This window comes from Cheilinus undulatus, linkage group 6 (genome assembly GCF_018320785.1).
Source record: "Cheilinus undulatus linkage group 6, ASM1832078v1, whole genome shotgun sequence".
Taxonomy (NCBI): domain Eukaryota; kingdom Metazoa; phylum Chordata; class Actinopteri; order Labriformes; family Labridae; genus Cheilinus; species Cheilinus undulatus.
The window spans coordinates 13,177,962-13,205,322 of NC_054870.1; the positions used below are offsets into that span (position 1 = coordinate 13,177,962).

General features: G+C 37.6%; 1 protein-coding gene across 1 annotated transcript; it reads right to left on the reverse strand.

Annotated features, from left to right (window-relative positions):
• Window positions 1-934: 934 nt before the first annotated feature.
• LOC121511212 (serine/threonine-protein kinase pim-1-like) lies at window positions 935-6,251 on the reverse strand. The gene is made up of 7 exons (XM_041789812.1): window positions 5,705-6,251; window positions 4,967-5,061; window positions 3,354-3,401; window positions 1,883-2,104; window positions 1,456-1,630; window positions 1,150-1,323; window positions 935-1,044 (listed from the first exon to the last, which is right to left on the reverse strand). Exons 1-7 carry the CDS (start codon window positions 6,249-6,251, stop codon window positions 935-937), a joined length of 1,371 nt encoding a protein of 456 aa, XP_041645746.1.
• Window positions 6,252-27,361: the final 21,110 nt, after the last annotated feature.

Sequence of the window (27,361 nt, forward strand, 5' to 3'; positions counted from 1 at the left end):
ATTAATGTGTTTTTGTTTCAAATTTTCTATTTTGCATTTCACAATCATGACTTAAATGTATGATTTAATCTTTTTATTCCATATTCTGACCTTTCAATTCATAATTTTGACTTTTCATCTCATATTTTGACCATTTATTCAAAATTTTAAATTCCAAACATATTTTGACCTTAGAAGCTTTTAAATTCTAATTTTATCTCACGTTTTGACATTTTTTAGTCCTTACTTTGAGTTTCCATCCCACAATTTTAACTTTTAGATTAGCAATTTAAAATCTAAACTTATATTTCGACCTACTAAACTCATGTTTTTGCTTTTTATGTCATATTTTGACCTTTAAAAACTGATGAATTTAACTTTTTGTTTCATACTTTAAAATTTTCAATTCATAATTTTGAAATTTGAATCATATTTTGCATTTTTTTTTAATTCAGATTTTTGACTTTTAATCCCACAATTTGAACTTTAAGAGTGGCAATTTAAAATCTAAACTCATGATTTTTAGTTTTATCTCATATTTTGACCTAACCTGACCTAACCTCATACTTTGAACTTTTACACTCATGATCTCACATTTTGGCCTTTTTTAATTGATGATTTTGAGTTATATCTCACCTTTAAAACTCACTATTTCAACTTTCTTTCACATATATTTGCATTTTAAGAACATTATTTGGACTGTCATTTTCATGTTTTGACCTTTTGGACTAATAGGATTGACTATCTCAGATTTTGGACCTTTAGACTTATAATTGTGACTTTTTTGTCTCAAAGTTATCTATCATCAATGCTAAGTTTTTTTTCTCTATATTTTATCACTGGTGAAAATAAGGCTGCCAGTTTCTGGTTAAATGTCGACCCTGTCAGGCTCTAAGGTTAGACCTAAACTCAGAATTTGGCATTTGCTTGTGGGAGAAACTGAAGTTTTTACTTACTACACCCGGTAGAAATCTGTTTTTGTTTCCAGAAGCCTCTGAAGCTGCTGCAGGGTGCTTCGATGTTCTGGGTTCTCGACCAGGCACATCCTCAGCAGAAGCTTGCTCTCTGAAAGTGGCACATCGAGGTGTTAGTGTGTGGAAAAAAATGATTCAGGAGAAAACAAGATAGAGACTTACAGACTGAAAATATGTGCATTTATGTGTTTCTTACCTTTGGACAGTTTCCAGTTGAATTCAACTGCGCCTTTCAGGAACTCCTTGGTGGTAAACGTAAATGCCCCATGGAGGAGGGAGTAGAACAGCACCCCCAGCTGCCACACAGTGGTCGGGCAGGCCTGGTACGCCCCACAATACAACCACTCTGGGGGGGCATATAGACGGGTACCTGGTGCATGCAAAAACAGAGAAAGAGAAGAGTTATGGATGGAAGAGAGAGAGCGCCATTTATGTTCAAATTTAGCAGTGAAAGTCAAGATTTAAAATACTTAAAATAATGAATCAAAGTCAGATATCATACCACAAAAATGATGACACGTCTCTGAGGAGAAGCTCGCACAGCCGAAATCAATGAGGCGCACTCTTGACACCCCGGACTGAGACTGTATGAGGACATTGTGAGGCTTGATGTCTTGATGGAAGATGCCCTTTGATTCCATATCAATGGTGACATCCACCAACTGCCTCAAGATGTCCTGGAGTAAAAGGAGACAAAAACAGTTTTAAGGATTAAAATGCACTGAATGAAGTGAATGAAAATGAAACTATGTCCCTATCTGGCCCATCAAAGGCCCACCATCCCACATAAAGCCATCTGCTGCCCAGTAAAGTAACATGCCATGCACATGTCATGCTGACTGAACACATGATAGCAGCATAGTTGACACCCGTAACACCATGACTGGTTTAAACTGAGCCAAATAGACACAGAAAGTCCAGATACCTACCTTTGCCTCGTCCTGACACAGTTTTCCTCCACGCTTCTTCAGATGCTGCAGGAGGTCCATGCAGGGCGTCGGTCTCTCCATGACCAGAACTAGTCTGTCGTCCAGGAAGTACCAGTCAAGGAGTGACACCGCTGCTGACTGGCCGACTTCTCCTGTTAATCCTGTTGCTTTGAGCATGAACGCCACCTCCAGGATGACGTTGTAGCTCGTTCCATTGCATATCTAAGGATGGAAATACAAACACAAAGCTGTTAGCACCTTCTGTCTGCTCAAACTGCTTTTGGAGGAAAATAATCAATTTTCTAATGCAGACTGGTGACACACAGAACTGACTGGACCCTTGTTAATCCCAGAGAATGAACCCCCATAGATGTGATGTTATCAGAGTGAGTGTGTTGGATCAGTAGCATCCTGGCTAACAGTTCCCACATGTTGGAGCTGAAAAGAGCATCAAGCTATTATTGAGTGTTGGAATATTGATTTGTGCTACTATTGAACTGGTTTTACCACTTTGTTTTGCTTAATAATAAATTCATTTTGCCACTTTCAACCCATTTTTGTCCATTTCTGCCCATTTTTTTGCCACTTTTCCACAAATTTGACCTCTTATTTTGGCCACGTTTTGCCTTTATTTTTTTCTTTTTTGACCCAGTTTTGCTTTTCCCCCCCAAGTTTTTACCTTTTAACCAATTCTCTGCATTTTTTCTTACTTTTCTGTCTTGCAACCTTTATGAGCTTTTCTGCCATTTCTTGCCAATATTGCTTTTTTTTTTTTTTTTGTCCATTTTATGCTCTTTTGCATCTTGTTGCCAATTTTTAGCTGCATTTTGCCCCTTTATATTTTTATATCATCTTGCCCCATGTATAAATAGATTGCTTATACTGAGTTAATAAAAAAAAACTTTTTTTTTCAGGTGGATAAACACTAATTAGGATAGACCTACCTGTAGACATCATGTTTCATTTAACCAAGTTTGTTTGTTTTACTAAATGCTACTAGGCTAAATATTACACACTGCACCTTTAAATGGATGAAAAGGGGCAAAAAAGTTCTCTTCTCTAAGGTTTTCTGGGGGAGTAATATTTAAAATTAAGATATAAAAGAGCCACAAATAATCACAAATCACACGTTGAGTATCACTGCCTTAAAGTAACTACATGTCTAATTATTTTGCTCCATGCACAGCAGAAGTTAGCAAAGCAAATCACGTCTTTTTCTGGTTTATGGTTCCACACCCGCCCTGAAGTTCTGTGGCGCCCCCCAGGGGAGGCCCGCCTCACACTTTGAAAACCGCTGCAATAGACCATGATTTTGCTGTTCCCCAGAAAGCTTTCCCCTTTATCCCCCCTTATAGACAGCCTTGGTGAAACGTACAGAGTTGTTTTAAATAGAGACTGAGGCAGAAGTAGAGCTGTGTCAGTTAGAACAGTTAGGTTTTGGATGCTGTTTGTTATGGATCAGTTTACTCACCACCTCTTGGCGCCTGACATTCGCTGCATTGATATACTTGATGGCAACCTGCAAGACACAACATCATCATCATCATCATCATCACCAACAACAACAACAACAACAACCATTATTAAACCTTGAAAATCATGGAGATTTCTCCAGTTTCCAGTGATGCTGAGATACAGAAATGTACAATAACTCTGAAGGTGATTGGTGAATTTTCCACATATCAGTGAGAAGACATGAGAGCATGTGGGTTTTAAAGATCTGGTCTCAGGTTTTTTAACTGTTTTTATGGTGCCACTGAAAGCCAATAATCTCAGGGAGGCAGAGGATGTAGAATGAGGTGTCCAGTGTCAGATGCATTGTGGGAAGGAGGGCTTGTCCAGTATAAAGAACTGTTGTGTTAGTTCTGGGTATAGACAGTTGAACGATCTGCCAGTGTCTAGTACTGAGAAACTGCGTTGTGTGTTTTCTGTCTCATCAGCTATTTTTCATGTCAGCTTTGGTCTAACTTCAAGTAAACTCTAGAGCAAGGGTGTCAAACTCAGTCACAGCAGGGGCCAGATTCTTGATTCAGGTCTGACCTGAGGGTCCAACAGGGTCAACATTGAACCATAACTGTCAACCTCATTTTCAACTTTGATAAAATATGAAAAACAGCACTGATGATAAATCATTTGGAAATTCAAAAAGTCAAAATAATAAGTTTAAAGGCTCAAATCTGAGATAAAGAGTCAGACTTATTAGTTCAAAAGATCAAAACACAGTGTTAGAAATAGAAAAATAATGTTTTTGAAGAGAAATATTTGAGGAGAAAGTCGAAACCATTGGTTTGAAAGGTCAAAATATAAGATCAAATTTGAAATAAAGAGTTTAAAAATCAAAATATGACTTAAAATTTTTAATTGTGAGTCTGAAAGGTCAAAATATGGGGTTAAAAAGCCAAAATTAGGGTTTGAAAATGTCAAAATATGAGCTAGAATTTAAAATGATGACTTAAAAAGTTAAAAATATGACTTCAATTTAAAATTGGGAGTCTAAAATGTACAAATTATTTATTCAAACTGTCAAAATATGAGAAAAAAAATGAAATCATGTTTATAAAAGTCAAAATATGGGATTAAAAAGCCAAAGTAAGGAGTTGAAAAAGGTCAAAATATGACTTAGAAATTAAAATTGTGAATCTAACAGATTAAATTGTCACATATACAGTCCAAAGTATGAGTTTAAAGGTCAAAGTATGAAATGAAAAGTCAAAATCCTACGTTTGAGTCGTAATCTTGAGATGCAAAATTAAAAATATGAAATAAAAACACAATTTCTTTCCCCACATTTTGAGTTTTTATGAAATTTCTTTGCTTTTTTTTAGATTTTATGTCTTAACAAGGATATTTTAAATCATCAAGGTCAAGTTTAAATTTTGATACTGGGGGAAATTTGCAGACCTCATACTGGTGGGCCAGTTATAACACAAATATGATATGGTCTTGCAGGCCGGATATAATCATTCAATGGGCCAGATTTGGCCCCCGGGCCTTGAGTTTGACACCTGTGCTCTAGAGTCTGTTATATTGTAAAGATGAGTTAAAATGCCATTATCGTGAAAAGAAAGGCTTTGACTGACTTACCGGTAGCTTGTCTGATTTCCTGAAGCCACTGTAGACCATTCCATAGCCTCCCTTGCCAAGTGGACCCAGAACCTCATATTTGGACTTAAAGTCGGCTAAAAAGCACAAAAACCAGAATCAGAATCTAAACTGTGATTTTATTGTCAAGTACAAAAAAACAAGACGAGGTTACGGAAATGGAGAAGGAGAAAAAATGTCAAAGCAATGAAGGAAAAGGACAAAATAGAATACAAAGAGCAGAAGTTCTATGTTTAAAGATGCAATGAAGCTGTCTGAAGTTTACAGATGTGTTTATGACGACGTTTCATTGCAAATATCTTACTGCCTTAATTTCCACTCAGTGTGCAGAGTAACCTGCAGATCTACCTGACTATAATTAGCTATAATCAGGAACTCTCTGTTTAATTCTACTGTTGAACTTCACTACTCCTCATAGGCCGACCTCTCATTGATGCACCTTTGCCTATGCACTGAGGCCGCTAGCAAGCCCCCGTGTAAGAGCCTACATCTGCGACTGGTCCCACTAAGCCTACATTTAGACCTGATCAAACATCTACAGCTGCAGTCAGAATGATCCAACCACCACTGCTGATCAGGTTTATTGTGAACATTTACAGACTTCCTGCTGTTTGCAATGAACAAATGCAGCTGAAACAGCTCAACACAGCCAATGCTTCTAGTGGTTTCCCCAAATTCAACAGTCTCAAGATGATTCAAGATATCAGTCTTGTTTCTTACCTTGGCTCTTGTTAGTTGAGGAGGACATCTTGTATATTTTTTCCTCCTCTGATAATTCTGCGTCACCGTCCTTATGTTTGGTGCCGGACTCAGATGGTTGGAGGTTAGGAGCAGAGGAGTCCGATTCCCAGGTGACAGGGGAGCTGCTGGACTCACTGCTGTCCTTGGACCTCTTCTCTGGGGGTTCTCCACCATCCAAGGCCTTCATCTTACGCCCGATGGAGAAACCATCCTTCTCCTCATCGCTGTACCGGAACAGCTTGTTGAGGACGCATGCTGCTGCCTTCTCCTCTGCTGGTTCCAGTCCAGGGATGGGGAGGTCTTCCTTCTCCTCATCACTGTATTTGAACAGCTTGCTGAGCACCCATGCAGGTGTCCTCTCCTCCGCTGGTTCAAGTCCAGGGATGGTGAAGTCTTCCTTGGGCTTTGTTAGCACGCATGCTTTAGTCCTCTTCAGCGCTGGTTGATCTCCAGCCTTCTTGGGTTCAGAGGAGTTTCTGGGGGGAACATCAGCTTCCTGAAGTTTCCTCTTCACGCTCTTCTCCATGTTGTTCACTACAAATAAAAGAAAATTCAACAGCTTTTCATGAGTTGATCTAAGACCAGATGCATGTTGAAGTTAAAGCAGAAGTCCTTCTATAAAGGCTTAAGGCAGGGGTGTCAAACAATCACAGCTGAGTCTGAGTTTAGGTCTAGCAGGAGGGTCAACGTTCAACCACAAACTGTCAGCCTCATTCTCAACAGTGATGAATTATGGGGGAAAAACTTAGTCCTGATGATACATGATACTGAGACAAAAAACGTCAATATTACTAGGTTAAAAGCTCAAAATCTGAGACAAAAAGTCAAACTTACTGTTTCAAAGGTCAAATTAAATGTCAAAATAAAGTTTTAAAAAAGGCAAATGCATGAAATATAAAGACACAATCATGTTTAAAATGTTAAAGTATGAGATAAGCTTTTAAATTGTGAGTCCAAAATGTCAAAACATTTTTAAAAAATTAAAATCATGAATTCAAAATGATGAAAGATGAAATGAAAACACAAATTAATTTTCTTTTCCCTCATTTCTGACTATTTTTAAATCTAATTCTACTGATCTTTCAGGCCTGGGCTTGAGTTTGACACCGCCGTCTAAGGCAACACTCGATTTAAAAAAACAATTTAGTTTTAAAATATAAAACCAGAAATTTGTGTAAATTCAGTCTTATTCAAGTCAAAGCAGCAGCACGAATCTTTAGACTTACTTTTGCTTTCTCCACACGACAGAGACGAGAAGTCTCGAGAAAACAGGAGAAGTGACGTCTTCAAGTTTCACGAGGAAAATTCAAGTTTGGCGAGCGCTCGATGTCCGTCTGTCTGCGACCAACCGACTGCTGACTGCGACCAAAAGAGTTTGAATGCTGAGACTCTGAGCTTTTATAGTAGAGAGTCTGAAGATTCTAGAACTGACATCACAGTGGTATTCACATCAATGGACCAAAGACAAACATTCTACATTCTAAACAACAACATTCTAAAGTTCCATTTACGCAGAACCGCTCTACTTTCATTTATTTATTTATTTATTTATTTATCTATTTATTTATCAGTTTATCTGTCAGGGACAGTACATAAGCATTGTTGTATTTAATGACAGTGTAACTGATGAAATGTCTGACAGACTTCTAGCCAGGGTTCATTTTCAGTCTTTGTCCCTGGTCAGGCTTTGAAGGAATGACACACATGATGAAGCTCAATGAATTATCCTTCTGGTGAACTTTACAATGGTGCTGTTCTGGTGTTTCTAGCCTCTGTTTGTACAAAGATAACATGGGTTTCATTGCTGATTGGGTGGCCTGACCTCAGACAGTAACACAGTATGAACAACGTGATAGAACCGTTGCATGCATGTCAAGCTGGACGGCCTTTATTGGAAAACAAGCTCTTCAAAGTCAAAGCAGTTCAAGTTTAGTCCTGATGCTCTTTGACACATTTCTGATGTGTGCCTCACATTTTCGTTGTGAGTCCAGGACAGCTCCTAGATATTTAAATTCATTTCCGTCTGATCAATATTCATCTTAAAATCATTTTCTCCTAAAGAGAAGCACATGGAAGCAGTTTTTGCACAATTCAAAGTTAAAAAGTAGTTTCTAAGCAGCTGTGACCAACTGTCTACTCAGCAACTCTGCAGCTTGCTGTGGAGATTTAGATGAAACATGGATGATGGCATCATCTGCATACATTTGGCAGCATCCATCCTTACAGCTGTCTGCTAGCTCATTTATGTACAGGCAGAGTAGAACCGTGTGGGACGCCCACATTACACTTCTGAAAGAATGATATTGGACTATCGATCTCAACACATTACATTCAGGACTCAAGATTTGACTCAGACCAGCTGAGAACTTGTTTGGAGAAATTTAGCTGCTGAAGTTTTTTTTAAAAAGTAAGTCGTGGTTCACAGTATCAGAGGCCTTTTTCAGGTCTAAGAATACTGCTCCTACAACTTCACTGTCATCTAAAGATTATTTAATAGTTTCTGTGAGATAGCACAGACACAGACTCTATGGCAGCATCCAAGGTAGCCCCAAAAGCCTGGATCTGGTTTTGGCCCAGGAGATGTGCATTCCTGATGCTTCAGCAAGTAAAATAAGAAAAATGAATGTAAAACAAAATTAAAATTACATTAAAAGATTAAAGTCTTGAATTTACAAAATTCAAATGCTGCCAAAAGGGAGAAAACTTATGATTTAGGTAAAAGACAGACACCGACACAAACACAGGAATCATGGTGTTCGTGTGTTTTTGTTTGAATGACAACTATCAATACAATAAGTCCATAAATGGTGGGGTCTGGTTTCCTTTAACTACCTGTTTATGCTGTCTACATACAAACAGGAAAATGAAATAATCCCCCATCTATCTATCTATCTATCTATCTATCTATCTATCTATCGATCTATGGGTCTATCTGTCTATCTGTCTATCTATCTATCTATCTGTCTATCTATCTATCTATCTATCTATCTATCTATCTATCTATCTATCTATCTATCTATCGATCTATGGGTCTATCTGTCTATCTGTCTATCTATCTGTCTATCTATCTATCTATCTATCTATCTATCTATCTGTCCATCTGTCTATCTATCTGTCTATCTGTCTATCTATCTATCTATCTATCTATCTATCTATCGATCTATGGGTCTATCTGTCTATCTGTCTATCTATCTGTCTATCTATCTATCTATCTATCTATCTATCTATCTATCTGTCCATCTGTCCATCTATCCGTCTATCTATCTATCTATCTATCTATCTATCTATCTATCTATCTATCTATCTATCTATCTATCTGTCTATCTGTCCATCTGTCCATCTATCCGTCTATCCGTCTATCCATCTATCTATCTATCTATCTATCTATCTATCTATCTATCTATCTGTCCATCTGTCCATCTATCTGTCTATCTATCTATCTATCTATCTATCTATCGATCTATGGGTCTATCTGTCTATCTGTCTATCTATCTATCTATCTGTCTATCTATCTATCTATCTATCTATCTATCTATCTATCTGTCCATCTGTCCATCTATCCGTCTATCTATCTATCTATCTATCTATCTATCTATCTATCGATCTATGGGTCTATCTGTCTATCTATCTGTCTATCTGTCTATCTATCTATCTATCTATCTATCTATCTATCTATCTATCTATCTGTCCATCTGTCCATCTATCTGTCTATCTGTCTATCTATCTATCTATCTATCTATCTATCGATCTATGGGTCTATCTGTCTATCTATCTATCTATCTATCTATCTATCTATCTATCTATCTGTCCATCTGTCCATCTATCTATCTATCTATCTATCTATCTATCTATCTATCTATCGATCTATGGGTCTATCTGTCTATCTATCTGTCTATCTGTCTATCTATCTATCTATCTATCTATCTATCTATCTATCTATCTATCTGTCCATCTGTCCATCTATCTATCTATCTATCTATCTATCTATCTATCTATCTATCTATCTATCTATCTATCTATCTGTCCATCTGTCCATCTATCCGTCTATCTATCTATCTATCTATCTATCTATCTATCTATCTATCTGTCCATCTGTCCATCTATCTATCTATCTATCTATCTATCTATCTATCTATCTATCTATCTGTCCATCTGTCCGTCTATCTGTCTATCTATCTGTCTATCTATCTATCTATCGATCGATCTATGGGTCTATCTGTCTATCTGTCTATCTATCTATCTATCTGTCTATCTATCTATCTATCTATCTATCTATCTATCTATCTATCTATCTATCTATCGATCTATGGGTCTATCTGTCTATCTGTCTATCTATCTGTCTATCTATCTATCTATCTATCTATCTATCTATCTGTCCATCTGTCTATCTATCTGTCTATCTGTCTATCTATCTATCTATCTATCTATCTATCTATCTATCTATCTATCGATCTATGGGTCTATCTGTCTATCTGTCTATCTATCTGTCTATCTATCTATCTATCTATCTATCTATCTATCTATCTATCTGTCCATCTGTCCATCTATCCGTCTATCTATCTATCTATCTATCTATCTATCTATCTATCTATCTGTCTATCTGTCCATCTGTCCGTCTATCCGTCTATCCGTCTATCCATCTATCTATCTATCTATCTATCTATCTATCTATCTATCTATCTATCTATCTGTCCATCTGTCCATCTATCTGTCTATCTATCTATCTATCTATCTATCTATCGATCTATGGGTCTATCTGTCTATCTGTCTATCTATCTGTCTATCTGTCTATCTATCTATCTATCTATCTATCTATCTATCTGTCCATCTGTCCATCTATCCGTCTATCTATCTATCTATCTATCTATCTATCTATCGATCTATGGGTCTATCTGTCTATCTATCTGTCTATCTGTCTATCTATCTATCTATCTATCTATCTATCTATCTATCTATCTATCTGTCCATCTGTCCATCTATCTATCTATCTATCTATCTATCTATCTATCTATCTATCTATCTATCTATCTATCTGTCCATCTGTCCATCTATCCGTCTATCTATCTATCTATCTATCTATCTATCTATCTATCTATCTATCTGTCCATCTGTCCATCTATCTATCTATCTATCTATCTATCTATCTATCTATCTATCTATCTATCTATCTATCTATCTGTCCATCTGTCCGTCTATCTGTCTATCTATCTGTCTATCTATCTATCTATCGATCGATCTATGGGTCTATCTATCTATCTATCTATCTATCTGTCCATCTGTCTATCTATCTGTCTATCTATCTATCTATCTATCTATCTATCTATCTATCTATCTGTCCATCTGTCCATCTATCTGTCTATCTATCTATCTATCTATCTATCTATCTATCTATCTATCTATCTGTCCATCTGTCCATCTATCCGTCTATCTATCTATCTATCTATCTATCTATCTATCTATCTGTCCATCTGTCCATCTATCTGTCTATCTATCTATCTATCTATCTATCTATCTATCTATCGATCTATGGGTCTATCTGTCTATCTATCTGTCTATCTGTCTATCTATCTATCTATCTATCTATCTATCTATCTATCTGTCCATCTGTCTATCTATCCGTCTATCTATCTATCTATCTATCTATCTATCTATCTATCTATCTATCTGTCCATCTGTCTATCTATCTGTCTATCTGTCTATCTATCTATCTATCTATCTATCTATCTATCTGTCCATCTGTCCATCTATCCGTCTATCTATCTATCTATCTATCTATCTATCTATCTATCTATCTATCTATCTATCTATCTATCTATCTATCTGTCCATCTGTCCATCTATCTGTCTATCTGTCTATCTATCTATCTATCTATCTATCTGTCCATCTGTCCATCTATCTGTCTATCTATCTATCTATCTATCTATCTATCGATCTATGGGTCTATCTATCTATCTATCTATCTATCTATCTATCTATCTATCTATCTATGGGTCTATCTGTCTATCTGTCTATCTATCTGTCCATCTGTCTATCTATCTGTCTATCTGTTTATCTATCTATCTATCTATCTATCTGTCTATCTATCTATCTATCGATCTATGGGTCTATCTGTCTATCTGTCTATCTATCTGTCTATCTGTCTATCTATCTGTCTATCTGTCTATCTATCTATCTGTCTATCTATCTATCTATCTATCTATCGATCTATCTGTCTATCTGTCTATCTATCTATCTATCTATCTATCTATCTATGGGTCTATCTGTCTATCTGTCTATCTATCTGTCCATCTGTCTATCTATCTGTCTATCTGTTTATCTATCTATCTATCTATCTATCTGTCTATCTATCTATCTATCGATCTATGGGTCTATCTGTCTATCTGTCTATCTATCTGTCTATCTGTCTATCTATCTGTCTATCTGTCTATCTATCTATCTGTCTATCTATCTATCTATCTATCTATCGATCTATCTGTCTATCTGTCTATCTATCTATCTATCTATCTATCTATCTATCTATCTATCTATCTATCTATCTATCTATCTATCTATCTGTCCATCTGTCTATCTATCTGTCTATCTGTTTATCTATCTATCTATCTATCTATCTATCTGTCTATCTATCTATCTATCGATCTATGGGTCTATCTGTCTATCTGTCTATCTATCTGTCTATCTATCTATCTATCTATCTATCTATCTATCTATCTATCTATCTATCTATGGGTCTATCTGTCTATCTATCTGTCTATCTATCTATCTATCTATCTATCTATCTATCTATCTATCTATCTATGGGTCTATCTGTCTATCTCTCTGTCTATGTACAAATGAGTCATCTGAGACATCTGAAAAATTTCAAAAGTAAATCACCAAATAATTATTTTTAAAAATGTTTAGTGTAACATAGAACATATTAATAATAGTTATGTATTTTGGTAAATGTTCTTTTATCATGATTTATTATCCTCCACTTTTTTATCTACTTATTTTCTCTCATTTCACTATCATTATCCACACACATGCATGTGTAACAGGCCCGTAGATGGAGTCTGTTTCCAGATTAAATTGTCCAGTGAGAACCAGGAGAAAAGAGTGAGACAGACAACAAGTAGTATTTTCTTCCCTTGCTTCTGCCAGTCTTTATTTTTCTGACATAGAAATGTATTTCTGTCAAACATAACATGCAGCTTTCTTATTGTTTTCTTTTCAACAAGCTTCCATATGCTTCTTTTCACAACCAAATTGTGTACAATTGTGTATAAAATTAACTCATCCTTATGTCTTTTTCTTATGCAAAGTTTTGCAATATTACAAATAAAATCTTCAACATGTGCTAACAACTCAGATAATGGGATCTTTTCCTCTTTTGCAACTACTTTTTGCCAATTTTTTTGCCCATTTATGCCAACTCATGCCCACTTAAAATCCAGATGATTCCTCTCAATGGGCTATCACTTCAGTACATAAATGTACGACATTTTATGCCACTTTTGACCTATTTTGCTTTTTTCTTACTGTTTTAACAGGTTTTTTTTTTTACTTTTTGGCTGACCGCTGAGGGCAGCCCTATATATGGCAATGTCTGTGTCTGAGTGTGTCTGTCTGTCTGTCTGTCGGTCAGTTGGTAAGTAACTGAGTGAGTGACACTTTTGTATGATCATGAGCCATATACCACAGAGTTGCGTTTGCTTGGACTGAATGCTGTCAGTAATGGCTGCCTCCACTAACTAGGTCCGAGTTAACATCATTTATGTATGGCTCATCCATACAGAGTTGCTGTATGGCCGGGGTTTACTCATGCTGACAGTCCTTTAATGGCTGCCCTTAGCCTACTGCTCTAAATACTCAGATGTAGCTTTAGCCTGTTTCACCTGAACTGGGCCACATTTATGTATGACAAAGAATAAAACAACCCTATAAGCTCTTCATGTTAGGAATGATGTTTCTACTCCCCTGCTGAGCTGCTTTGGCATGATTATAGTTGAGAGGGAAAAGGAAACTTGTTGTGTGAATGCTTGTGGACTAGCGTTAGCTCGGCCTTAGCCAGAACAACACATTTCTTTATCACAGCTAGCGCTGACAGAAACACGGAAAGCTTTCTGTGTAAGAAAACGAAGATGCTGCTCTTCTGCCCCCTGCTTTGGCATGACAATGTGATAGTTAGGGGGGACGAGATAGTTGTTAGTTGTTGTGTCCCAGCTAACAACTAGCTGGCTTGTCATTAGCGGGGACTGAGCCGCAGCGGAGCCTCTGTCTGAACCAGACAACGTGTCTGAATCCAAACAAGCACAGAGAGCAACACCGAAAGCTTTCTGTGACAACAAAAAATGTTCTCTCTCCACTCCCGGTCTGATTCAGCATAGCTTTCTATGACCTCGCCCGCTGTTAGGAGCACACGCTGATGACGAGTTAGCATGTAGCTACCACAAAGGATTAATAGGGAGTCCACATGATCTCATCTAATAAAGAATCCAAGACATATCAGAGCGATAAGAACGGCATATTTCAAAGATAACATCCACATCCATCTAACTAAACCAATGAACTGGGGAGTTATGGCCATATGGCGGAGAATGATGAGGAAATGTTCAGTAATGTAATCGGTGAAGCTAGCGCTAGCTAGACTGCAGCTGCTAGGCTAACAGTAGCCTCACTTTAAAGCATTCAAACTCCACAAGTGTCCCTAAAAACAGCGATCAGAGGGTATAATCAGATGATCCTATGCTGTCAGAGCATAACACAGCAGTGTGGGGCTGATAAGTAATGAGTTTAGAGAGAAAGTACTAATGACGCTGCAGGCTATGAATAGCGTGGCTATTCAACACGGAGTCTGCAGCGTCAGAGAGCGGTGTTTAACACCAGCGTATTTGACAGCATAAAGAAGAGCTGGTATGAGGACCAAACACATCCACTGTGCTCAGAACAACTGAGGGTGGTCATTAAAGGGGAACAGTATGCCCCGAGGAAAACACAGGTATCAACGGCCACAGGTGTCATGGATGCCGCTATTTTGACAAAATGTAATTGTAAAAAAAACCCAAAAAAAACACCTCAGATCCCAGTGTTGTGCTGTAATCAGGTGTATAAAATCACAATCCGGACTGGTCCAGCTAATAATGGCCACTAACGGGGCACCCATCAGAGGAGGCACCATGGACAAAGGGAGCACTGAAAAGTTGAAGACTGGGACAGCTGCCCAGCCAAAAGGAGGAAGTAACGTCACTAGTCTCACCGCGTAAACTACTAACAATCACGACAAAAACACTCTGCCAGAACACACATTTCAGTCAGGCATTTCATCAAGCATCCCAGATAGTTGCATTTAGCCACATACTAAGTTTTTACCTAGTCTTGTTTTTTTTACATTTGCAAGTTTTCCTCCTATATTTTCCAAGATTGGTATTTTGCCCATTCTTGCCACCTTTACACAAATTATTGCCACTTTATGACCATCTATTCCATTTTTTCATCCATTTTTGCCTTTTCTGCCACTTCTTGTCCATTTTTTTCCACTTTGGACCTTTTTTTTGCCTTTTTCTTACTGTTTTAACCTTTTCTTCACTTTTTTAAAAAACATTTTTTCCCCATTTTTGCATTTTTTTCTCCCATATTTTCCACATTTTTTATTTTTCCCATATTTGTCATCTTTACCCCCTATTTTTGCCACTTTATGCCCATTTGTTCAATTTTTGGCCCATTTTTTTTGCCATTGATTAACCTTTTGTTCACCTATTTTTGCTTTTTCTGCAACGTCTTGTCCTTTTTTTTTTTTTTGCAAATGTTTTGACTTTTAACCCATTTATACCTTTTTTACTATTTGAACCCATATTTGCCACTTTTCTCCCAGTTTTTGGTCTCTTTTAACAATATTTATATTCTTTTCTGTCTCTACTTCTACTCCATGGCATAGCCTTGAAGTCTGACATTACTCTGCTAATCACCTCAGTGTGCCTGTGCACAATGTTAGCATCACTGACAAAAGAGGAAATTTACATTTTGAAAAGGTTATATTATACCACATCATAAACACAGGGAAGTCATTTACTGATACTTTGATAAGCGTGCGTAACCCAGGTTATTTTCTGTAGTTCTGAACAAAAGAATTCCAGATTTACGGATGTTCCCTAAATGCATCTCAAATTTACGAGCGTCCTTGAAAGTACCACCTGCAGAAACGACTCCTGAGAGAGAGACGTGAGCAGAGTGAAACTTTACTGCAGGATGATTACAGAGTCTGAATTCAAGATAAAAGTCTGATAAAAACTGCATTTAGACTGTGAAACCTGTTTTGATAAGTTCATGCTTGATTTAGAGATCATAAAGTCACTTCAGTGGAGCTGGCAGTAAAGCTAGTTTCTTGTGGGAGACCTTCATCAGCAGAAAGTCGCGGGTGTTTTCTCACATTCATCAGGACTTCCTGGTGAGTTAGCTGCTTAAGCTAGCTTATGTTTATGTATATTTAAAAGTCAAACATGTTATGCTATGTTTCATTTAATTTAAAAAGGTAAAAAGTTCAAACCCAGCTGGGAAATTGTATTCAGAGTGTGTTTTTCATGTTTTAAAAAAGTTTAGCCACCACTGTGTTTGTTGTAACTGCACCTAGCTCATAGCTATGCTATTATCCTTCATGTGGCTGTGGTTAGAGCTGATAGAGGTTTAGTAAGGACGTGTAAGTCAGTGTAATATGTGAATGTGTGTTATTTTTAAATGACTTGTGGAAAAAACTAAGACAAAGGAGTTGTTTCATACATGTCTACTGTTGTTGGTTTAAGTTACTCATTGAGCTAGAGTAAAATATTAGGACCTTTGAGCTGTGATATAATTGCTCTGCACGCTTGTGTGTCGGCTGTTTTTTTTTGGAGGGAGGATTCAGCCGCCGTCTGGGTCCATGTGATAGGAGGTTCATCTGGATGCTGATCTTTGGATGCTGTGCCGTCTAAGGGGCGGTAGGATGCACATCACATGGAAATTTACTGAGGAGCTCCCAGTTTTATTTGCACTTTAAGTTTTTTCTGAGATCTCAGTGTTTTTTTTTTTTTTGGCCAAAAAGCTTTAACAAAGACTGAAACACATTTTGAGGAACAAGGAGTATATAACCTATTAATGTCAAAGGTAACTAATAGGATTAAAGGATAATTTTCTTTGTACTTACAAAACAACTGGAACCCATTTTTGAAGGACAGTTATTGAAGCCTGAGACATTTAAAGAGGTCAATTTTTTTTTTTTTTTTTTTTTTTTTGCAACAAAGGGCTATTTATTTTTTTTGAATGATTGACCTTACTGGTTGTTGATTTTGTTTTTCCTGAGTATACATTTGGTTTTGTACTTATGTAGGGACATTTCCCTTATTGAGAACACGACTGTGTTATTCTTTAACAAATTCTGCAATAGAAATTTTGTTCTATAACTAGAGAATGCAATTTCTGAAGAAATTGCACTGTGAATGCTGATTTGCTGAACGGCTGCGCCGAACTGCTAATGCTGGTTTGAAAAGATCCCTGAAAGATGCTTAATGAATTCTTGAATGGCTGAAACCGAACTGCTAATGGTGGGTTTAAAAAATCTCAGAAAGAACCTAAAGGTAAGAACTGCCACTATTGGGTATGAATAATCGTAGAATGAAGCTCAATGTAATATTGAATGGCTAAAGCCAAACTACTAATTCAGAGTTCTTAATTTTCTCTGAAAGAAGCTAAATGTAATCTTGAATTGCTGACGCCAAACTACTAATGATGGTTATGAACAATCTCAGAAAGAAGCTAAATGTCATTTTGAATGGCTTATGCCACGCTCTAATAGTGGGAATGAAGTTTGTAGGGCAGAAGCTTAGTGTAATGTTCAACTGCTATTGTTTCAGCTGTAAAGTAGTTACCAACAGGGAGTCTTGATGTAGTGGCTGTAAAAAAACTTGTAAAGAATTCTGACCTGATTAAACAGGAAGTGATCAGAAATGTCTTTAAAAGAGCTAAATTGAGAGAGGAAAAAATAATCCAGGTTAAATCATAAGTTAGAATTGGATCTACAGTGGAAAAAGCTTGACAGGTCCATCCTCCTCACTTTTACTGACTAGGCTCCGCCCAGCCCTCTGTGTCTGCCTGGTTGCCATGGTAACTAATGCCTGCATGGTCACAGACAGCCTCTGTGCGCACTAATATCAGCTACACCTGTGAGCAGAGAGCAGCTGTGGGTGATTTTGCTTGTGAACACAGTCTCTTTCTCCTCTCCGTGTGCGAAAACCGTACATGCTATCATCAAACGGATTTCAGCATGAGCATCTGCAGGCTTGGAACTAGCTGTGATGTTATTTTGGTGTTGATTGTGCGAGAAATGAGGCCAGGGCGGTGAGCTAAAAACGGGCATCCTCCTGACTTTGGAGACAGAATCAACAGATTTGGTAACATTGCAGCAGATCAGAAAGATGTCCGTTTTCATGGGACAGTTGGTCCTCTCACGCCAAAAGTGTGCATGATATGGCTTTGGTTCTTGGTTTGACAGTAGCAGGACAAGATTTCCTTCGTTTTGATATAGTCTAAAATGTTAGATTTGTGTTGGCAATCACTGTTTATTCAACAAGGTACCTGGCTCCAATCACAGCAGCACACACTCTGAGCTTAGAGCTCCACTGTCAGCTGTCAGTGTGTTCTGTCCCATTGAAATGAATGGGGTGAGAAGTGAGAGGAGAAAAATAGTGAAGTGACTTTGAAGGATCACTGTGAAGAAACGATGAAAGATATGAAGGAGCTGTATCATTCTGAAATAGCTGAATGTCTTGTGAATATTTTAGTGGTTGAATGAAGTCTGTAAGTGAAAGTATGAATGAGTTTTAGGGTTTTGAATGAAGGTTAAAAGATGTGTGAAATGTGGCAGTTGAAGCCTCTCTGAACATTCTACCCATTCATGTCTATGGTCCCAACTTTTTTGGAAATCGCTGAATATCTCTGAAAGTATGAGGAAGAAGTCTTAGAAAAGTCTTAGCAGGATTGTCCTAATTAGGCTGAAGGTTTTGAAGTTTGAATGGTTGAAATTGGTTGAAATTTGCGGGAGAAGAAGCGAGCCGAAAAAGCGAGAAGCTTGAATGTCCTTGGCTTGCCATAAATTTAATGTTCCACAAAATAATTGAGAACTTTCCAGGGATGATTTGTCATGGAATGATTAAAAAAGAGTTTAACGGACAAAAGTTAAACTCACTTTGGATACATTTCCTCTGGGTCTTCTGGCTCACAAGGAGAAGTTTGCTTCCAATCAGTCTGAGTAACATGGAAACCCTCTGGGCCGCTCTGAGTGGGAAGAACAAACAACATGAAACATGAAGTCAAGCAGAGAAAAACATGGCGACCAGCCGAGGGTCTCTGTGGTGGGAGGAACAGACGACCCACATCTCTGTGCCAGTCAGACACCATGGGGGGTCAGAGCACAGGGTCCTGATCAGGATATCCATGTCAAAATAACAGAGACACTGCTGAGAACTGAGCTGGGAGACCCGTCTGTGCTGGCAGTAAGGGGGCTGTGCAGAATATTAGAAAAACACTGTTACACAGTATCAGTGCATACAGCATATACTGCTCAGAGAAAACAGATGAATAAAAAAGACCTGCTCAGGAAGAACTTCACTTCAAGCATGGTGAAATGAACAACGGAAGATGAGTTCAGCTCAGTTTCATCCTCACCTTTTTGCTCTCCTCTGTCACTGAATAGACGAGGAATGGAAAGGATTTTAGTGTATTAATATGCTCCTTTTTTTCAGCAGATCCACTACAGGGATGAGAGAGGGGAACATGGGTGCGCTGTTAAAATACCTGCCTGGTATATTTGAAAGGGAGGGTTAGTGAAGGTCAGTTTTTAAAGGTCAAAAGAATTTTAAATGTCTTGATTTACCCCAAAAAAGCCTGAAGTCAGCACTGAAAGGTACAGAAAAAAACATTCTCTTCACCTTTCAAGACTGCCTCTGCCTTTTTTATGAGCAGAGTTTAATAAATGTAACAAAAGAAGAATGAAATGTGCTTTAAAGACATGGGAGTTAAATTTGATTTTCACTGAAGACAGCACACATGTCGAAAAATTCCAGCATGAACCGCTTGTTTGAGGTCCTGCCTCAGCATCTCGGTCGAATTTCAGTCTCGACTTTGATTGGGCCTCTCAAAAACCTTCATTTCATCCAGGAGCACTCTTGTCATACATTTTACTATTTTACTGCAAAATGAATATTCAGTTTTACTTGTTGGAGAAGGCTCTGCTTATGTTCCCTTGGTTATTTAACAGCTTTGACTTTCCAGGTTGGGCATGGCTAGACCCCCATATGGATAGATACATTTATGACAATGCGTACTGAATACAACAAAATTAGTTCAAAAACAGTTAATCCATAGTAGCATGAGTCTGAATATGAGGGTGCAACAAGCTTTATGCTATTAAGGAGGAGGCTGGGGTGGAGGAGGTTAAGCTTTGCCAGCAGCAGAAGCGTGGTGCATCAGCATTAATGCAAGCAGAGATTACAGAGAACTAGAAAGAGCTGTGATTGGATGTAGGAGCTGTGATCAGCTGGCTGTCAGCTGATCACAGCTGGGCAGATGACTACCGTGTCCTGCATAAACTAACATTGAGCTTTTGTTATACCTCTATCTAATCAAAATGATAAAAAAAAAAAAAAAAAAACTTCTGAATACAATCTGATAAATGATAAAAATGCCCTCAAGTGGATTATCAGTTACCAAAACACCTAATATATCAAATGAGATAAAAGAAAATATATATGTTAAATTTTATTGAAATTAAGATTTTTTTTTTTTTTAGATTTCATTAGAAAGTGAAATAAACTTTTCAGTTCCAAAAAATTAGAATTTTCTAGCTATAATTTGTGTTTTCAGGCTTTAAAGGGTTAAACTATTCAGCGGGGGACTTGCTGGTGAGTTTCAGGTCAGATTCCTGCTGCAGCTTGAGGTCATGAACTGGTGGCTGGCCAATCTGCCTCAGGATTTTCTGATAATTCATGGTACCGTCAATAACGGCAAAGCAGCCCCAGACCATCTCACCAGCACCACCGTGTTCGACTGTTGCTACGATGTTCTTTCTAAGAAATGCTGTGTTAGTTTTACTCCAGATGTAACAGGATGCACACCTCCCAAAAAGTGGCTAATTCCAAGCTAATCACTCCACAAGCAGCCACTGAATACAAGTATTCACATAACAAGTTACCCTTTCCCCCCCATCACATCGTCATGCTGAAGCAGATCAGCAGAAGAGTAAAAACATGTTTCCCAACATGAAAAGCCTACAGGGTTGTTTTTATTCTTGATTTTATAAAGAAACGCGGTCCAGTTCTAGTAAAACAGACACAATGCTAAAGCTCTATCTGAGGTATTAATCTCAGTGGAGGCAGCTACTGCCTCCAAAACTAAGGCTTTCATTAAAACTGAACTATGCCTATAGCTCAGCTCTGTATGGTTCTGAAAGTAGCATCATCACTGACCTCAGCGGCCAGCCAAAAACCAGAGGTTTCAAATTTCATCTCTCATTTTTCTCATGATTTTGAATTCCTCCTCATATTTTGACTTTTTAAACTCAAGTTTTTGACTTTCTACCTTTTATATTTGCCTTTGAAAATCATTAGTTTTTAACTTGATTTTGTGTCGTGAGCTTTTGAACTAAAAATATAGACTTTTTATCTCATTTTAAGCCTTTAAACTTATCATGTATCACCAGTGCTAAGTATTTTTTTTCGCTGCAGTTGGCTACTGATGAGGTTGACATTTTAGGGTTAAATGTTGACCCTGTTAGGCTCCCAGGTTGTAGCTAAATTCAGAATCCGGCCCCTGCTGATTGAGTTTGACACCCCTCGCCTATACAGACTTTGCTGCTTTAAATTCACTTAAAATATATTTTAAAAAAGCATTTAATGAAAGCAGTGAAAGGATAAATGACTACACTTACACAGTGTTTTTCTAGTCTGCCATCCACTCAAAGGGCTTTTACTCTGAATGTCCCATTCACCTTTTCACCCACATGTCCACTCAGTGGCAGCAGGGCTGTAACCTTAATCATCCAACTCTCCTTATGGACTTATCCCATTCAAACACAAATCACAGCCTGTCTTAAACCCATCACTACCAACCACCTGTGGCTGTGCCTTCAGGAGAAACTTTGGGTTCAGTGTCTTAGCCAAGGACACGTTGACATTTAGACAGCAGGAGGTGGGGATCAAACAGCTAACCTGCTGGTTCAAAGACAGCCAGCTCTGCCACAGAGCCACAGTCACACAGTCAGTCAATGTAAGTAGCCAGTTTCTTTTTAAATATACTTTTATTTATTCATGTTGAAAAGAAAATCAAAAATGAACAACTTATCATAAGCATTACATTTTATACAAAGAAAGAAAAGAAAAAAGTGAAGAAAAAGAATAAAAGGGGAGAAAAAAAACATTATCCACATTCCCACTGATTCCCATTTTACTTCATATACATAAATACTTGTCCAAATTCATCCAAATGTAAAGAAAGACTTAAAAAATACACAGCAAATCTAAGAAAATTAAGTTTAAATTCTGATTGAGTTTTATTGTGTCATTTATGATGGAGTTTAGTTTGTACAATCCTTTTTGAGTGTATCCTTGCTTACACACACACACACACACACACACAAATACAAACACATACTTATATATCCACATGCACACACCTACACATGAACATATGTATACATAGACATTAAGATGCACACACATGTATAACTACCTACCTACCCACACACATCTACATACATACCCCCCCCCCCCCCCACACACACACACACACACCCATACATGTTTAAATTATATCACTATTTGTTATTTTTCCCCATCTTGACTGGAAAACATTGCTTGGATTCTTGATCTTGTGTGTGATCTTTTCTATATTATAAATACCTTTAACTGATTCTTTCCATTTCATTATTTGTGGCAGTGTTGGTTTCAGCCACTTTCTAGTTACCTGTTTTATTGCTGTTATTCTTAGTATTATAGACAAGTATTTATCAGATTTTTGGGACAGTGCATGAGGGGGGATTCCCAGATTTAGGTCTTGTGAAGCCAAAAAGAAATTACATTTGAGTATCCGTTTTATTTCCTCTTCTACCGTGGACCAAAACTGCTCCAAGACCGGGCAGGTGTGCAGTATTTGGGTGTGGGTGGCATCGTTTTCTCCACACTTACACCAGCAGCTTGATGTTTTGTTATGGTGATATTTTGACTGGATGATAGGTGTTTTAAAGTGTCTTATTTGTAGTTTCCACGGGAACTCCCTCCAGGATATGGAGCTTGTAGTTTTCCAGGTGTTACTGCAGATTCTTTCCCATTCTTCTTTTGATATATTCATCTGTAATTTGTTTTCCCAGTTGGTAACAGCTTTAACTATCACCTCCTCCTCCTCACTTTCAGGAATTCTCTATGGCTTCCCAAAAACATTTTTAAGGTTAGGTTATTATATGTATTGGCTATAAATGTTACCAAGGGGTGTATGCTGTTTATAAGTTTGTTTTTACCTGCTGTTTTAGTTAAATAACTGCTTACTTGAAGGTAATTAAAGAACTGGATATTCAGGAAGCTGGTGTTTTTAGAGAGGTTCTCAAAAGTGTCCACTCCCTTATGTGTAATAAATTGACTAAATCTGGTCAGCCCTTTTGCAGCCCATGATTTGAAAGTATTATTATCCAGGCTTTTATTGTACTTCTAATGCAGCTATTGTCCATTTTATCGGCAGAGCGATCTGTTAGTTTGGTAAATATATTTTTATTCAGTGTTCTTTCTATTTCTAATATTTTCATATTTCTCCATTTTGCTTTATAATCCATATTCATCCCTGTTATAGTTATTTTTATTTGGGCAGCTCTGTAGTAGTTTCAAAGGTTTGGTTATGCAATTCCTCTTGATAATTTATCTTTTTAAGTGTCTTGAGTTTAATACCCCCAAAAAAACTTGTAAATATTTTATCCCATATATTAAAGGTATTTTGAGGAATGTATGCTGGAAGGTTTTGAAATAAAAACATAAATCTAGGTTTTAGGTGTTTCAATTCATCCTGTTATAGATAATGGTATGACTGACCATCTCCTTAGGTCCTCTTTGAGATTATTTTCTAGTAATTCATGATTGTATTCAAATAATTTAATATCATGAGGTAATGGTTGGCCAGTCATCAATGCCTCTGACTTACCTGTATTTAACTTATACCCTGATATTTCACTGTGTTGTCTGATTTCATCCATTACCACAGGTAGTGAGTGAGTTATGTGAGTTAAATACAGAATTATGTCATCTGCATACATTGCTGTTTCATGTTCTTCATGGCCAATCTGTAAACCTTAAATTATAGTTATTTCTGATTCTCTCTGCCAGTGGTTCCATGGCTGATATAAAGATCAACAGAGAGAGGGTCTACCTACCGCATGCCTCTTAACAAGTCAAGCGACGTAGACAGGATACCATTTACTCTAAACCTTTACATTTGGTGTATCGTACATCGTTTGCTACCAATTCATAAAATTTATATGAAATGTAAATCTTTTACATTTCAAAAATGAAGGGCCACAGTACCCTCGAAGGCCTAAGTAGCTGATCTAAGGTGGTTGTTTAATTTGCACAAGTTTTAAGATAAAGAAGATGCTACAGTTTCTCATTTAATAGGCACTGACATTTAACTGAACTGCCAAAATTATATTTGTACAAAATGTCCATGGATCAAAGCATTCAACCTCATCCTACTCAAGCCGCCAGAGTAGGGAGGAAAGAGATGCTTCACACAATGAATAATATGGTCTCTTAGAATAGATTTGTTTTTGGTTTCATTTTCATATGGCTCTCTGCAGGCATTCAGCAGCCCCAAATCATGACTGGGCAACGGTTTTCTTCCCCGCAAAACACTACAGCAGCTGAACCCTGGGTGTGTTAATCCGTGTGGAGTTTGGTTGGAATGAAACTCTGCAGGTTCCTCTCTGACCTAAACCATGCCAGGAAAACACAGCCAGGATCACGACGGCACCGCCAGATCTCCTCTCTGCGGGAAAAAGGTGCTCAGATCTGTTGACTCCTCCTGGCGAGCATCACAGATGCACTCATTCACAAGAGAACGGGGTGTTTGGATGACTCATCCACCACAAAACACACAAATACACAAGTAAACACTAAGCTGCTGTACAGGAAAGCCAGGCAGCACCTGGATTCCTATTTGGTAGAATTCTCCTGCGATTTAACTTTACAAAGCAGCGTGTGTGCTTAAGTTTTAAGGCTCACAAGCAGCTTTGTTCGCCATTATAATTTTAAAGGAATGGACTTTTAGCAGTTGCAAATCAGCTCCAAAGATTCACTTTAATTGAACCCCTACTCTTCTCCTCATGCCAAGTCACATGGACTTCTAGTCATTTCTCAGAAGCAGGAGAGAGGCTGTGAAGACTTGAAAATTCAGCCAAGCTTGACCTAATCAGGGCAAATTTGTTAAAGTTCAGACAACTTGAACACCTGGAAAACCAGAGCAACATGACTGGAACTACTGCCAAACACAAACTATATTATGTGGATCAGTGCAGCCACAGACTCTTGGTACCAAATATCAGTCTCTTATCTTCATAATGTACTCACCAATGGCTGAAGCAATAAAATCATGGAATCATGTTGAAATGAATGGCAAATCAACCCCAAAAAGGTCAAATAATGGCATGCTATTCCTGCATGAACTTGCAGTTCTCTCATGATCTCTGCCCTCTAGTCTCAAGCTGATCAGGGATCTGCAGCTAAAGCAGCACTTTAGACAGGCTTCAGGTGTGCAAGCTCAGTCACCATCAGTCATACACTGAAATGTCTGGAGGCTAATGCCACTATTACCAAGTGTGTATTACAACCCAACTTTTACATAAAACCAAAATAGGACCATCCGTGTGACCATCATTTGTTTAAAGCGAGTTTTGGTGACCCCTTTCCCTTCTTTATTTTTATTTCATTCTTATAATTAATGTGATTTCTTGAATTTGATCACTTTTATTGTGTTTCCTTCTGCCAAGGGTTTTTCTTTTTCTTTCTTTTTTTTTTTTTTCTAACACCCCAACAGTTATGTTCTAGAGCATTTGGTTTACATCATGTTCTTATTAAGTTATCTATTTTTGGTTTCTTATTTTGTATTTAGCAAAAGTCCAGTAAGTCTCTTTTTATATTAAACTAATTGTGCAAGATTTTTGTATCTCACAAACAGATGGCAGTGAGTATGATGTAAAGAGATCTTTTGTATGTGTGGACTAAAAACTACAATAAAAAGAGAATTTAAAAAAACAACAACAAATAAAACCTAAATAGGACAGCAGTGGCTGTGTTTTTAACGTCTTGGTTGGAGTCACCGGCTACAGTCCCATTATAGACCAAGTATGGTCATTTGGACTAGGGATGGGCTGCATTTGGCTACTATCTTACAGATTTGTTTGGTTCTATAAGTTTTATTCAAGCCCCAGGTATCATGGTGTCTGGGTCTAATTAGATCCTTATAAAACTAAACTGGCAACATGATAAAACTATTACAGTATTATCAGACATTACCTCCATGATGGCGACATGGTGCAGGGGGTGGTGCCGTCACCTAGTGTTGTAGTACTAGAGAACCGTCTTGAGAACGGACTAGAGAGCACTTTTACTCAGTCTTGTCTTGGTCTTGAGCTGGCCAGACACAGGATTTTGCATCAAGACTGGTCGAGACCAGCACTGATCTGCTATTCTTCGACTTCATTAATGTGATAATAAGGAGAAGCACTGCTAAAACAACAAATAGCTAAACCTGCAAAAACTCGGACATCATCTTATTTCTAAACCAGAAAAACCTCTGAACACTAACTTTAGGCCTCATTCACCTGACAAATCAAGATAAACATGTCATTTTCAGATATTTAAAACAATTTCGGACTTGTCAGTGGCTTTTAAATATATACAAGGATTTATTTTTTAAAAGAACTTAGTTGAACAAATTTGTTAAGATTTGAGATTTTTGCATGTTGTTCTTTGAAAGAGTTGCAGACACCTTGTTTCCATCTGTCAAATTTATTTAAAAAAAAACTAAAATTAAAGAGAAAATGCTCTGTAACTCTTGCCATGTCTTGTTTTTTTTTTTTAAATGGATTTTTATGGTCTTGGTCTTGTCTCGGTTTCAGTCTTTACTGGTCTTGACCCTCAAAATTCTTGGTCTTGTCTTGGTCTTGGTACACTCTGGTCTCGGGCAAGTCTTGGTCTTGGATGGTGTGGTCTTGAGTACAACACTACTGTCACCTCACAACATAATTCCTGGTTGAACAGGGTCTTTCTGTGTGATGCATACATGTTTTCCCCATACATTTGTGGCTTCTCTTCAGGTGCCTCAGCTGTTTCATTCTCTTTTGTATGGACCAGGTCCAAATTCAAACTCACATTAAAAGCAAAGTGATACATTGGTGACATAAACAACATTGATTTTAATTATGTCATCAATTAAACCCTAAGAAAATAGGTCAACACACATTTTTTTCTTACCAAAAACCCTTTGTATTAAGTATTTATTTAGCATTTATTGTGGTTTTACTTCATATGTGCTTATTCAATTTAACAGCCCCAGAGCAGACAATGCATTGCACCCCATAGTGTATTCACCATTTAG